Source organism: Orbicella faveolata, unplaced genomic scaffold, assembly GCF_042242905.1.
Source record: "Orbicella faveolata isolate gen_17 unplaced genomic scaffold, um_ofav_v1 contig_3, whole genome shotgun sequence".
Lineage (NCBI taxonomy): Eukaryota > Metazoa > Cnidaria > Anthozoa > Scleractinia > Merulinidae > Orbicella > Orbicella faveolata.
The window spans coordinates 5836653-5851503 of record NW_028301558.1 but is presented as its reverse complement, the minus strand read 5'-3'; the positions used below and the strand labels follow the sequence as shown (position 1 = coordinate 5851503).

Sequence of the window (14851 nt, the reverse complement as noted above, 5' to 3'; positions counted from 1 at the left end):
AGAAAAAACGAAACAGCATCAGACTAGACGAGGTCATTGAAGTGTAGTAAAATGACCAAGAGTCAATGAGGAGAAATATTTTGGTCATGGAAACTGTTTTTAGTCAGAATCACTGTGCCTGTGCCATTTTCTTTTCTTCCTTAACGAGTTCGCGTCTTTTTACCAAAAGGGTTTCTACCTCTTTCCTAAACTCCTCGATTCCTTTCACATCAATTTCCTTTAGGATTCCACCAAAGTGGTCGATGGGAACATCTGACGAGAATGAGCAAGGGAATCTAACAAGCCATTCTTTGAAGAAAGTCACCAAGCATTCCACAAGTACACCGAATTCGGATTCAGTGTCCATTTCCTTCTGTATCATTGGGAGATTTAAGATATACTTTGGCAAGTGGGTACACATAAAGGCGGATCCCTTACAAATTGACATCACCTCAATCAGATTCTGCGTCATATGGGTGTGGCACATCTTGCCCAAGATCTCAACAAGTAGTGTCATCCAATCTTCCTTGATATCCTCAGCTTTTACTAACATTTCAAAACTTTGGCGGTACTGAAGAAGACTCGCAGCCATTTCCGAAGGCTCTGTAGATCGTAACTCCTGCTATTTTCGATGGCCAAGACGAGGGCCTTTTTGTCTGCCCAGTTGTTGTGGTTCGTGAAGTGCTCTTCCATGGTCACCTTTAAGACAATTACAGACAAACATCCAACATAAGTATTAGGCTTTCCTTATGGTCTTAAAGTGACCAAAGTACTTTTCTAGGTTATTTACCCTTGTTAGTAAAGTTTGCACATAAAGTCTGAGATCATTCACGTGTCATAAACTATTTGCCTGAATAGAGAATACTATAAATTGAAATTGGATCTGTAACTTTAGCTGCTGCATATAAAGATGACCTATCTAACAAAATTACTTTGAACTTACCCAGGAAAAAAGTGAAACGTTTCTTCTGGAAGGACCTCCGAGTTTTGCAATGAAATCACTGCGTATAAACATCTGAGTGTCAATGCTGTGTTCTTCTCACTGAGGTACTGACCAGTTTAGTCTTTTTGCGATAGGTAGAGTCACCTTCAGAATTGGACCTTATTTTGCTTCCATTTCAAGCCAGACTCAAATTTTCCATAGACGTTTACTTTTTTTCTGCTGAAAGCTGTTTTAATCTGCCTACCCATCTTCATGCACTGAGATCAAAGTTGCTTCTGTTCAGTACATGACATTTCACAAATGAGAACTTGCATCTACACGCTTTAATTTGCAAAGACAACAGCCATTTAACTATGGCATGTAATTGAAGCGTGCAGTTATGTTTACAGCAAATAGCAGATTGATGCCCTGTTGTATATCACAGGACACTTAGATAAACTGCATAATTCAACATATACGAAGCTAAAAATTAAAGTTGGTATAACTGTTCTCCAAGTATCCTGATTGGGCTATCCTTAATGGGCGATACTTTTGTGTTGACACAGTAGGAAGAAGTCGGATATTTGATATCTCGTGATATCGACCCAAAAAACACGCGAGATCAGGTGACTTTTGAATGGTAAAATGTAATTTAATCCGTTTTGGCCATGACGATGTTTGCTCGCTATTTAAGAATTTCTTGTTCCTTAGAAAGAGGAAATAATATGAATATGCCCTTGATAGTTCTTCCAAGCAGTGAGATGATCCCGTCGAAATAATAATTAACTGAACACAAGTGATTGCTTTAATTTCCAAAGGTATGTGATTCTTTTGCGGCACATCTTGAAGTGAATCCGAATGTAATACTCTGTTCCTAGTTTACATCGTTTTTTAGTTCAGTCGTTTCATTATAAAATCGAATCAAGAGGCTAAACTGAGAATTGCTGAAGTTGTAAACAGTGGTTGACTCGACCAGGCGGAAAAGATCTGACAGAAATTAAAATGTAATGGTATCACAGAGCTTTACTGATCCGGTGAATAGCTTTGTGAAGATGTAGTAGAGGACTGCAGTGCCGTCAGCTCGTCCTTGCAAATGCATTTAGATTAAAACTACAACAGATTACCTGTTCCTGAGTTTATGTATGGAGGTCTACTCCTTCCTCTTCCACCTCTTCCACGGCCCCTTCCTCTACCGAAATTTTTCGTTTCCATGAGTTTCTATGAAGTTGCTTCCAGTTGACTCCCTCCTGTACCAGAAATTACATCGCCGTTTTGGACTCAATATTCACAAAAACATCTGGTTTATCCTACCATTTTGAAAGATAAATAATTTTGTAAAGAAATATGTTAGCCATGTTGGCGTCGCTTTCTCGGAAAACAAGGAAATGTTTTTGAGCACCAGTCACTGTTGCATGACATGATTTGATTGGTCGATGAACACAAAGCTGTCTCAGACATGCTGTGTGAAACGTATTGGAATGGAATGGATTATCTCATTGGATGTACGGAATACGACAGGAAAGAGTAAAGTGAAATAGACAAATAGCCCTACGCTTTTTTTTACATAAAAGATACAGTTACTTGGGGCTTTTCTAGTCGTGTGACAGAAGTAGAGTTGACTTTTTCTGTTTATACAGAGACTACAAAGAATTAGAGCACAGAAATGAGGCACCAGTGCGAAAATAAGATTGCAGTTTCCTTGTACTTTTTCTGAAGTGCCAACACCATGGAAAATGTTTTGAAAAAAGCGTAAAACGTGAAAATCTATTTATGATGATCATGTACTGGAGGGCGAAATGCCTCCCCGCCGGTACTATTTCCCTTGGGCAATTCGTGTTCGTTTACATGAAGATATTGTGGTCGATTTTTCAGGTAACCATGCTGTATCCTTGAACTAATGTACCTCGCTAGATATGGTGAAGTTTGTTTCGTTTTTGTGCGGACAGGGAGTTAGACAAAGGTAAAGAAAGCAAGGAAATCATGTCTGAATGCAGCAGTTACAGTGTAGAAAAACTGAGAGAAGAGGTATGATTATCTTGGGGAGGAAAGAGTTGAAGTGAAGATGTTCTTACAAATTGCTGCTGCAGAATTCAGGCGACTATAAACTTATCTCTTACATTCTTATCTACCCTCTACCAAAGAGTTGAATTAATCACTGAAATGGTAGGGGTAGAAGCAGCATTAAAGTTGTTTTGATGGCTTCTTTTGCTTCTGGATGGGCTTTTACAATCATGGAACTACTCATCAGAAGCATATAGTTTATGCATTGTTCATTATACACTGTTATACAGCGAGGTACGTAGGGGTGGGGTGGGAAAGAGCTCTCGAAGTAACACTGATGCTCACCATGACTTAACTGATTGAAAATCCTTTTATTGAACTGCTTGAGGGGTTATTACAGTTGCTACTTTTCTGGGGTACCTTATTGAACAGCACTGACATTTTAATGTTAAAAGTATTTTTCATTTGGAGCATTCTCGAAAAATCTGTATAAGTACAAGTTCTTGAAGGGTGTTTGGAGACCTGAAATAGTGAATGGCAAAAATCATTATAGCATATGGTCCAAGTAGTCACAGTTTGCCTGAATTACAACTATATTACAGTCTAAAATATATACATGTAGTACTAAGTGGACAGCAGTTCGCTCTCAATAATTACATGGGTAACTCTGTGTTACCCTTACACAAGCTAACCACTGTTGAGTTGTTCAGGCTAACTGGCTAACAAGGAAATTGCGAAGCCTCTTAGACTGACTGGAGTGCTATTTAATTTTCCAGTAATGCTGTTCAGGGGGCTATGGTATTGTAACCATGACAGATCATTTGTACTTAAGGCATCTGTCGGTTCAGTATCGGTCAATACTATTGGCCGATATATATAGACTGACAGTCGGTCGACATATTGGCTGATATATAGTCGATATGTTGACGGAGAGTCGGCTGAGTATAGGTCGACATGTTGTTCAAGTTAATAGAACGACAGTCGACTCTATCAGTTGGTATGTCGGCCAACACTAGGCCAATACCCCAACTGACATGTTACAATCAACAGTCGCAGGTGTATTGGTCGACTGTCGGTGGTATCAGTGTATTGTTAACTGTTGTTTTGCTGAAATAGCAGCCGTCTCCGCACTCACAGGAGACGCGAAAGAAGAATCTCTATCGTCTATGCTCATATGTTGATAGCGCGAGGATGCAGCTCAAACTGCTGTCATTTCGAATACATATCTAATGCAACTTGAGGTCTCAACAAGCATAGCTGAAAAAAACAGTCTTTGAGGTAGATGAATGTTGCCAGTATGTAAAGTCAAAAACGGACGAGGGCTACCGAAAGACCATCTCAAATGGCTGGAGAAGATTATTTAATATTTGAGTAGAGAAGAAAGAAGTCAGTAACAAGAGCCAACCAAATGAGTGTAGTGTTGGCCGAGTGTCAGTGAAGTATCGGCCGAGTGCCAGTCGATATTGGTGTTGGCCGATGTCGGTCGATATGTTGGTTGAGTGTTGGTCGACATATCGGGTGATAGTATTAATCGATAGTGGGTGACAGATGCCTTGATTACACATGATCCACCATGACTACTACCACTATTTGCAAATTGTTCACCACTATTCACTGTGTGCAATTCAATATTCACTTTTCGCTTATGTTTTTATGTTTTCCAGATGCTCAATCTTGTAAGAATGAAACATGAACTTTAGGCATGTCACTTGATGAATACTGTTACATAGGCTTTTCTTCAAAGTTTCTTAAAGAAATTTCTTTATGTTTTACTGCAGGTTACAAAGAAGAGTTGATGCAAATCTCAGACAGTTTTGTGACTTGCAGAGTACATTCCCGGAAGCCACCACTGCCACAGTCAAGTCTTTCAAACAAGGTAGCATTGAATTGCTTATTGTTTCCTAAGCAAAGCGCTTTATGATATTTGATCTTCATTTACCAAGATTTCCCATTTATTTAACAGACAAGAATCAAGTAAAGAAAGTTCTGAAGAAAGGTGTTTTGATGGACAGTGACTAGGACATTTGTATGTTCAGTTTCAGGTACATGTACGTGAACTGACATATTTTTTTTTCACTTAAACCTGAACTGAATTATTTCACTTGAACACATTTTTATGCCATTTGCCTTTATATCTGTCATTAGTATTATCAACAGGGCTCTGGGTATTTTTCTTGTCGGCAGTTCACCCCATACCTGTCTTGGCCAATTAAGTCATATTACTACAAAGCAGGGTGTTCCCGTTGCATCATAACATTGTCAAAGTGGCTGTGGAACCACAAGCTGCAGGTGAGTGGTTCTGCAGTAAACTTTGACAATGTTATGACAAAATCTATCATCAATAAGAGGACAGACACATTAAAAAAACTGACGTCAATTTGTTTTTTACAATAACAAGACCCCAAAATAGTCAAATGTTGGGAATAAAAGACGCTGTAAACTTGCCATAAACAAAGATAAGTGAATATTATTCAAAATGACGTAAACATTGTCAATAGCTTTTCTCACTTTTTGACTGGCTACTTAAAAAAGTCCATAAAATCTCATTGGTTAAAAAGTTGACAGTTTGACAGCTGAAAGTTGAACTTGAAAGCTTGCATAAATTAAGAGTTTATCCATCAGTACTCTTATTGATGATAAAAATGAGCCAATCAGCGTGCGAGAAATTAGACAGTTATTGTAAAAAATTGTCTTTATACACCTATTAAGGTGGCTTGAGACTGTTTCCAGTACTTTCCAACACGTAGATTTTGATGGGTCATTTTATTCCACTCTTAATCTGTTGATGTAACAATCATGGTATCAAAAAACTGCCCAATGTGATGTGTTAAACATCATTCAATAGATACATTGTATGGGCACGAGAGAGAAAAAATGAAACAGCATCAGACTAGATGAGGTCACTGAAGTGTAGTAAAATGACCAAGAGTCAATAAGGAGAAATATTTTGGTCATGGAAACTGTTTTCAGTCAGAATCACTGTGTAAGGAATCATTATAAGCAGCAACTCTTGAGGGTGTAAAGATTCATGAAATACATGTACCTCTACTGATTAGTTTACCTAAATGGTACAAAAATGCTACCGAAGGGAAGGTGGATGTAAGGAAAGTCAATGCAGGGTTGTTCCCATACAGAACTCGGGATCATCACAAAAAGTCAGGGAAAATTAATAATAATAATAATAATAATAATAATAATAATAATAATAATAATCTTTATTGAGGAAACTTTCTCACGCACATGTGGTTTTCGAAAAGGACCTCAAAGATTAATACTAATTAATAGAACTAAAAATATGAAATTTATAAAACACTTAAGTTAAAAAATTAAAAACCTGTCTCTTAAAAATATTTACATTAGCAGAGTCTCGTACTATCTGGCTGAGAGAATTAAAATCATTAACAGCGTGATAGGCAGTTCTTTCTTGTCCCCAATTCGTTCTAACGCAGGGGAATCTAAGAGTCTAAATTGAAATGTTGAGGCCAGAAGCCACAACTAGATCTGACATTTTGTATTTATTTGGCCAGGGAAAGCTTATTTTTATCAGGGAAAAGTCAGGGAATTTTGAAAAGTGATGCTTTTGGCAACCGTGGAAAGACAAATAAGAAATTGCTTACATCAAACCTCTGAGAAATCGTCCTCAAACTTGTTACTATAAAGTTCTGCATGTAACGACACTTATTTATTTCACATTCCCTCCCATCAGTGCTATTGGTTCAGCTTGTTTGTATCTGTTATTTTCATTGTATGTCATAACAAGTGAAATTACATTAATTTTAGGTTGCTACTTTTGGATTGATTTATTAAAGTTAAGGAATAATTTTTGTAAAGTTTAGTGAACATAATGTAAAACGTGCACGTACATGTAACACTATTAATCCTATTCCCCTGTACTGGAATTCCTAATAGTGCACAGCTTGCTTTTAACATCTATAGGCTTGACACTGAATAGTGCCGAGCTAATGTTTTCAACATCTATATGCTTGACACTAAATAACACACAACTTGTTTACGACATCTATAGTTTTGACACTGAATAGTGCCCAGCTAATGTTTTCAACATCTATATGCTTGACACTAAATAACACACAACTTGTTTACGACATCTATAGTCTTGACACTGAATAGTGCACAGCTTGTTTTTAACATTTATAGGCCTGACACTGAATAGTGCACAGCTAATGTTTTCAACATGTATATGCTTGACACTAAACAACACACAACTTGTTTACGACATCTATAGTCTTGACACTGAATAGCCCCCAGATTGTTTTTGGCATGTATTATCATGAAACTGAATAGTGCACAGCTTGTTTTTAACATCTATAGGCCTGACACTGAATAGTGCACAACTAATGTTTTTGACATCTATGAGCTTGACAACAGATAACACACAACTTGTTTACGACATCTGTAGTCTTGACACTGAATAGCCCCCAGATTGTTTTTTGCATCTACTATCTTGAAAGTGAACAGTGCACAGCTTGTTACACCAAACAGAAAGATATTGCCTTTGTAATTATAACAGTCATCTAAAGCAAATAATAATAATAATAATAATAATAATAATAATAATAATTTTTTTTTAAATAATAATAATGTTTATTAGTGGCTTATAGAAAATTACAACTGTAAAAATTCTTAGGACAATATATATGTCAGGGAAAAACTAACTTACTAACGAATTACAAATTACACATTCTTTACAACCCTTATAAATTTGTCTATTGTTATTTGTCAAAACAATTTAAATAAGAATAGTAAAAAATACTCTACACATTTAAAATTGCAAAAACTCTGCTTTAAAAATATACTGTAGTTATATGCAGGTCCACTTCTTGGCTCAGTGTTCGTGGCTTCGGCTAGAGTTCCCCAGAAATAGCATTCTCAATTGCCTTAACGAATATTCGCATGTCCTTTTTCGATATCTAAATCAATGTCCGACAGTTCTAAGTGGACTCTCCTAGGAGCTCGCGAGCCTCTTAAACAAAGTAATGCTGATCTCAGCAGCGCAAAAGATACTCTTGCCCTGATCCATGAAATGGTAGTCGCATAACTTTCGCCCTTCTTTGTAGCAACTAACTCAGCAAGTCTACTATGGTATAATAATAATAATAATAATAATAATAATAATAATAATAATAATAATAATAATAATAATAATAATAATATGGACGACCTAAAAACATATGTAAACCTGGGGATGTGCCAATTATCAAAGAAAAATTGAAACAACAAATACAAGCTAAGGCGCAAAGGATAAAGAGATTTGAAAAAAGAAACAAACATTTCGGCAAAATAAGATCTTCAAAGAGGACGGCAAAAAGTTCTACCGTGAACTGGGAAAGAAAAAGATTGGTGTGGATGAACCACCGCAGCCGGAAGAAGTTTTGGATTTCTGGAGTAACATCTGGGAGAAAGAAAAATCACATAACAAAGACTCTGCATGGATAAAAGGGCAAGAAGACCTGCACAAAGACCTTAAGGCCCAATCATGGAGAGCAATAAATGTCGAAGAGACCACCTGTGCTATCAACAAAAGCAGCAACTGGAAATTACCTGGAAAGGATAAAGTTTCTAATTTCTGGCTTAAACATCTTGTCAGCTTACATGAAGACCTAGCAAAAGCTTACACAAAGGTTATTGAACACCCCGAAGAAACACCAGAATGGCTTACTGAAGGTATTACATATCTACTACCAAAAACAGAAGAGACAAAAAACCCAAAGAACTATAGACCGATTACTTGTCTTCCTACGATGTATAAGATTCTGACATCCATCATAGCAGAACGAACATACACTTTCTTGAATGAACACCAGCTCCTACCATCAGAGCAGAAAGGCTGTAAGAGAGGGAGCTACGGATGCAAAGACCAACTCCTGATAAACAAGATGATTCTGGAGGACTGTAAGACCAAGAAAAAGAACCTATCCACAGCCTGGATAGACTATAAGAAAGCATTTGATAGTGTACCTCACACGTGGATAATAAAGTGCATGGAAATCTATAAGATCTGCCCTGTGACTGTCAACTTTATCGCAGAAAGCATGAAATGTTGGAAGACAACGTTACACCTCAACCACGCTGAAGGGTCAATAACATCAAGGCCTATCAATATCAAAAGTGGAATCTTTCAAGGAGACTCTCTCTCTCCACTCCTGTTCTGTCTTGCCCTTGCTCCACTGAGCTCATTACTAAAGGCAACCGCTTATGGATATGAAGCCCAGGGTAGAACAATCAGCCATCTCTTTTATATGGACGACCTAAAAACATATGCAAAAAGTGACAGCCAGCAAACCGGCCTACTCAATATTGTAAAGACATTCAGCAATGATATCAAGATGGAATTCGGGCTGGACAAATGCGCTAAAGCCACATTCAAAAGAGGAAAGCTGACAGAAACTTCCGATTTACAACTTGACATTGACACCTGTATCAAGGAACTAGACCAAGAGAACACATATAAATACCTTGGCGTGGATGAAGGTGATGGTATACAGCATGCCAAGATGAAAGAAAGAGTGAGGAAGGAATACTACCGCAGAGTGAGGATGGTCCTAAAAACGGAGCTCAATGCTGCCAATAGATTTGAGGCAATCAACACCTTAGCTATCCCAGTGGTGACCTACAGTTTTAACATAATCGACTGGAAGATGAGTGAAATCAAGAGGTTAGACACAAAAACAAGAAAACTACTCACCCTATCAAAAATGCATCACACAAAAGCAGATGTAGACAGACTCTACCTCCCAAGAAATGCTGGTGGTAGGGGTCTTATCCAATTAGAAGCCTCCTACAAAACAACCACGATAGGGCTCGATACATACCTAAAGAACACTGATGATGCCCTAATCGAACTAGTGCAAGAACATGATGGCAGAAAGAAATTGTACTCTATACAAAGGCAAGCAGAACAATTCAAACAAGAACTAGACCTAACAATACCAGATAAACAAGCAGAAGAAACAACCACCAAATATGCAAAGAGAACCAAACAAATGGCACGAAATAAGACCCAAGAAAAATTAACAAAGCAGTGGGAGAACAAAGCCCTACATGGAAGATACCCAAAGAGAATAAAGGAGGCAGATGTTGACCACCACAAAACCAACCAGTGGCTCAAAAGCAGTGGACTGAAGGCAGAAACGGAAGGATTCATAATCGCAGCCCAAGACCAAAGCCTAGCTACCAGATCATACCAGGCCAGCATTATCAAAGACGGTACTAGCCCCCTATGCAGGATGTGTAACAAATACGACGAAACAATTGACCATATCGTGTCTGGGTGTCCTGAACTTGCGAAAACAGAATATACCCACAGACACGATAAAGCAGCCGCGTATATACATTGGAAAGTCTGTCACAACTATAATATAAAGACATCAGAAAAGTGGTATGACCATGAGCCGCAAACAGTTACCGAAAACGAGGATGTCACGATATTATGGGACATGCCAATACACACAGACAGGAAAATTACAGCCAACAGACCCGATATAGTGATTAAAGACCACAAAACGAAAACCTGTAAATTTATTGACGTGGCAGTACCATCAGACAGAAACACATCCGTGAAAGTCAGTGAAAAACTATCCAAATATAAGGACTTGGAAATCGAAACAAGCCGAATGTGGGGCATGAGAACGGAAACGATACCAGTTATCATTGGAGCACTTGGAGCTATCAAAAAGGGACTAGAAACTTATCTTGGAAGAATTCCCGGCCAATTAAGCATCAGTGAACTACAAAAGATAACCTTGCTAGGTACAGCGCACATTTTGAGGAGGGTGCTATCAAGCTAAAAACTGGCTATCCCCTAGTGCCCCAGGACCATGGTTTGGTCTCGGCCCTAAGGACTCTAAGCAAACATTACGTGAGGACGATAATAATAATAATAATAATAATAATAATAATAATAATAATAATAATAATAATAATAATAAATAATAATAATAATAATAATAATAATAGTATGAGGTTATTTTGGTTCAGCTTACAAGTTGTATCTGTTGTTTTCATTTTTTTAGACTGCAAAACAGTCGTTTTCGGACGTTTTGGGAGGGCGCGAAGTGCTGTAAGCGCGATCCTCGCGTGTGAAGCGCGCGAGCCTCATACGCCCCTAGGGCGTTTGAGGCGAGAAAGCGCCTCTCCCCATTCTCCCTCGCCGTTTTTACACTCGCTCCGGACCTTTCGTTTGAATATTGACCGTCGCTCGCCTTCGCATAAAATACGACTGTTTTGCAGTCTATCATTGTTTCTCATAACAAGTCAAATTACATTAAATTGTGAGGTAACTACTTTTGAATGGTTATTACTTTTTGAATGTCGCCACTTTCAGCATTTGTTAACAACCACGAAATTCAATCGCTACTTTCATGGGAGGATCGTTACCTTAAGTTTATACATGCAAATTCATTTTGTAAAGGTTTGTGATTCGAATAGCGAACAGCGAATAGTCCCGAATAGCGAATAGTACGAATAGTGCGAATAGTGGCGAACAGTCTCGAATAGTGGCGAATAGTGGCAATTAGTGGTAACGAGTGGCAAATAGTGGCAAGTAGTAACAAATAGGGTACCAGTATCTCGCAGTTAACCTCGTGGCAACTTAGGATGGGATTTTTCCGCCAAAAAGCACAGACGCTTATCAGGACAAAAGGTGTTTCTAAACGTAATTTCTTCTGTTTTAACCGCTGCAAAAGCGTAAATACGTCTTTATTAGGTTATCCTTGTGTTTTCTGTTTTCTTAATGTCGGCGATGGACAGCTCTAGCCTGAGTCCGGAGAAGAAAAGGTAATAAATTCACTGAAATTCTCTTGCTTGTTTGGACAATTAATTAACGCTGGATATTAGATCTAAAGCGGTGACTATTGACGGCTATTCGTCACTATTCGCCACTTTTCGCGACTAGTCGCCACTATTCGCACTATTCGAGACTATTCGCACTATTCGGTACTATTCGCTATTCGCGACTATTCGCTATTTGCTATTCGGGTTTTCCAGACACCCTGCCAGAGCAACATTTTCCTTCAACTTGTCTCGTAACATTGTTGCATTGCAAGTTGGAACACATTGTTGCGCGTATTACCACGTTTGTGACCAACTTGTCTCGCAGCAAAATACAGTGTTGCAAGTTGAGGCAATATGTTGCGCAAAGTAGACTCTGAGTTCTACTTTCCGCAACAAATTTTAGTTTTGCTGCTCGTATTACCACTGAAGCTACAATTTGTCTCGCAACAAATTTGAATTCAACGCTTGTGATTGGCTGTCGCGAAGTGCGGCAATTAAAAAAAAACATGGCGGACGGTGAAGGCGAGCCTGAATTCGAAGTAGACCAGTAACTCTCGGAAAGTCATAAATTTGTCCTGTACAAAGACTTCGAGGGCTATCATAGTCTTTGGGACACCTCGTTTGTCCCTTCAAAACAAGCAGGAAAAAAGGCAAAAGGCTTGGAAGAACTGTCGCAAAAATACAACTTTTCGCCTAGCTACCTGAAACGACACTGAGCTTCATACTGAGAGAACTTCGCTGGCACGGAAACTTAAGAAGAAAATGACGGCAAGAAGTCGAAGTGCAACTTCGTTGAAATGCTAAATTATGTTAAAAAAGGCGCCGTCTTTATTCACACACGATTAAGCAATTATACCTGTGGAATTCTGCAGACTTGCAACACTGTATTTTGCTGCGAGACAAGTTGGTCACAAACGTGGTAATACGCGCAACAATGTGTTCCAACTTGCAATGCAACAATGTTGCGAGACAAGTTGAAGGAAAATGTTGCCCGTGTTACCGGACCTTAAGTACGAGGAGACTGAAGTCATTTAGGGCACCCCTGAACCCCCACAGCTCCTCGATCGCCTCCAAGTTAAAATTTCGTCAAAATAAAGCATCGTTATTTCTTCGTAGTAATGAAAGGACAAATCATCATAAAACACCACCAATTTTGCAAACTTCACATGGACTTAAACTTCAAGATAATGGCATAGGCCTATTAGAGCCCTGGACATCTTTTCTTGCGATTTATTCTCAGGATCACAGTCGCCCACTGTCTCTCGGAACCTGGAGTTATTTCATTGGTTCTTAAAATAACAACAAGTCATAACAATGCCGCTAGCCGTAAAAAAATTAATAGAGGTTGTGTTTACCGCGGACAAATGAAAAACAATCGAGGTTTCAGAAAGGTAATGTCTTACTGGAGTTTCTCAAGCTTGGTCTCATAGGTCTTGTGTGTAACGCTAGTTTTAGCTCTTTTCCCTCAATTGCGATACTCGATTTAGTTGTATAGAGGTGTTTCGTAAACGTTCCTGATTATTTCTTCACTTTCTGGTCGCATTGATAGGCAATATTTCTGTAACTGGATGCTGAGAAATTGTTTTCTCTTATTTCAGGCAGGACGCGTTTCGGTCAAGAAGAACAGTTAAGGCCCGAGTGAACTGTTAATGATCTCACTTTGGATTCGCTCATACACCACGTCTGTCTTAAACTTACCAGTCGATACGTTAAGATATCGCTTACTTCCGAGATATATATGTTTTTTTAAATTGTAATGTGCAGTAAAAAGTAAACACTTCAGAGGAATTGAATTTGAAAATAATACTTTCCTACCGTATTAAAGGCCATATGAGGTTATAAGAACAAACCAGAAATGACGGATGGATAGAAATGGGAAAGATTTAAGATTCTGTAGATACGCCAGTCCTGATTCCACGTTTTTGACGTAACTCTTTATCAGTACTTAAAGACGTATCAAAAATCTCGTTATAAATGTGTTAAGAGTCCCTGTCCATAAAAATGGAAAATAAATCGGCAAGGATCGAAAATTCGATTTCGCTCATATTTTTATGGTAGATAGGCTAGGGCATGACAAAAACTACTGGATAGTTTTTTTTGGCAAAATATCCTTTTATTTCAAAGAAATATGCAAATTACCAAATTCCGTTAAAATCGTCATTTGACGCACCATTTTATTAAACAAGTTTGAGACCCTCGGATGCAAAACCACATCGTTCTTCCGTCTTCAAAACACTCAAATATGTTTGTGCAATGTTTAAATGTGTACTGGGTTGATTTTAGGGAATGTTGCGTTGTCTTTTTGGGTGCACAATAATTAAATTTCGAAGACATGTATTTCATTCACTTGAAAGTACTTCGTGAATATAATTAATTTTCACCATGTGCGAAACCTTCAAATGGACCAAGCTTCTGGTGGTTGAATTGCAGAAGGATGGTCTACAGATTCCTGTAAAAATTTCTTTGGGCAAATGATTGTGAGCGACGCGAGAACTTTTCAAAGTACGTCAAAAATGCAAATATTTGACCATCCGTCGTCAAATTTCAATTTACGGGTTAGACGTATATTTTAGCATGCGCCACATGACTTGACCTATGTTAAGCTGAAATAGACACAGAGCTGATAATTTCGAAATGTTCTAACCTTATTTGCTGTAAAAGGCAGGTCCAAAGCCGATTTGACGTGTTTCTAGTCGATCTCTCACCATTCGTCGCACATAAAGCATATGTTCGCTTTTGTTTACACAAGGTTAACGTCCGATGTACATCGCCTACTGTCAACCTAATATTGGTCGAATACTATGAATCCGTGACCATCTTTCTGCGCATATGAACATCACTGCATCAAAGTCTAAAACGGCTGAGACATTTGTAGATAGTTGCTCGCTTTGCGCTGCGCCAAAATATTGCGTTTGCTCGATTGCTGACCATTGCTGATAAGCGTGTCGGCGCAGCCCAATCTTACAGCCGTTATTGTTCGTCACGCAGTGCTGTCACGGCATATGCTGCACATTTTGATCTATTTTGTATAGAGTACTCTCAGCATAAGTGAAACAATTTAATCATTGTTCTTCTGTTTTTTCATATATATAATAATATATGTGTATATTTATATAATCATATTCTATAGTGTACGTGGCCTCGGTCCATATCACGTTT

The 14851-nt window shown here is 38.3% G+C and overlaps 1 protein-coding gene and 1 long non-coding RNA gene across 4 annotated transcripts; both read left to right on the top strand.

Moving 5' to 3' along the window:
* Positions 1-684: 684 nt before the first annotated feature.
* LOC149106179 (uncharacterized) lies at positions 685-6235 on the top strand. Of its 3 annotated transcripts, none has more exons than XR_016209639.1 (4): positions 685-1719; positions 2774-2861; positions 4681-4778; positions 4866-6235. It is a non-coding gene; the product is annotated as an uncharacterized LOC149106179 (long non-coding RNA). The 3 variants fall into 3 exon arrangements; XR_016209640.1 differs by lacking the exon at positions 685-1719 and having other exon boundaries at positions 2726-2861; positions 4866-4944; positions 5087-6235; XR_016209641.1 differs by lacking the exon at positions 685-1719 and having other exon boundaries at positions 2728-2926.
* A 1829-nt stretch (positions 6236-8064) lies between these two features.
* On the top strand, positions 8065-13548 carry LOC149106178 (uncharacterized). Its single transcript, XM_089297555.1, has one exon. It carries the CDS (start codon positions 8662-8664, stop codon positions 10705-10707), a length of 2046 nt encoding a protein of 681 aa, XP_089153681.1. The 5' UTR covers positions 8065-8661; the 3' UTR covers positions 10708-13548.
* Positions 13549-14851: the final 1303 nt, after the last annotated feature.

What these genes read in the sequence shown, in the direction of transcription:
- LOC149106178 (XM_089297555.1), top strand. Translation starts at nt 8,662, where the DNA reads ATGTATAAGATTCTGACATCCATCATAGCAGAACGAACATACACTTTC.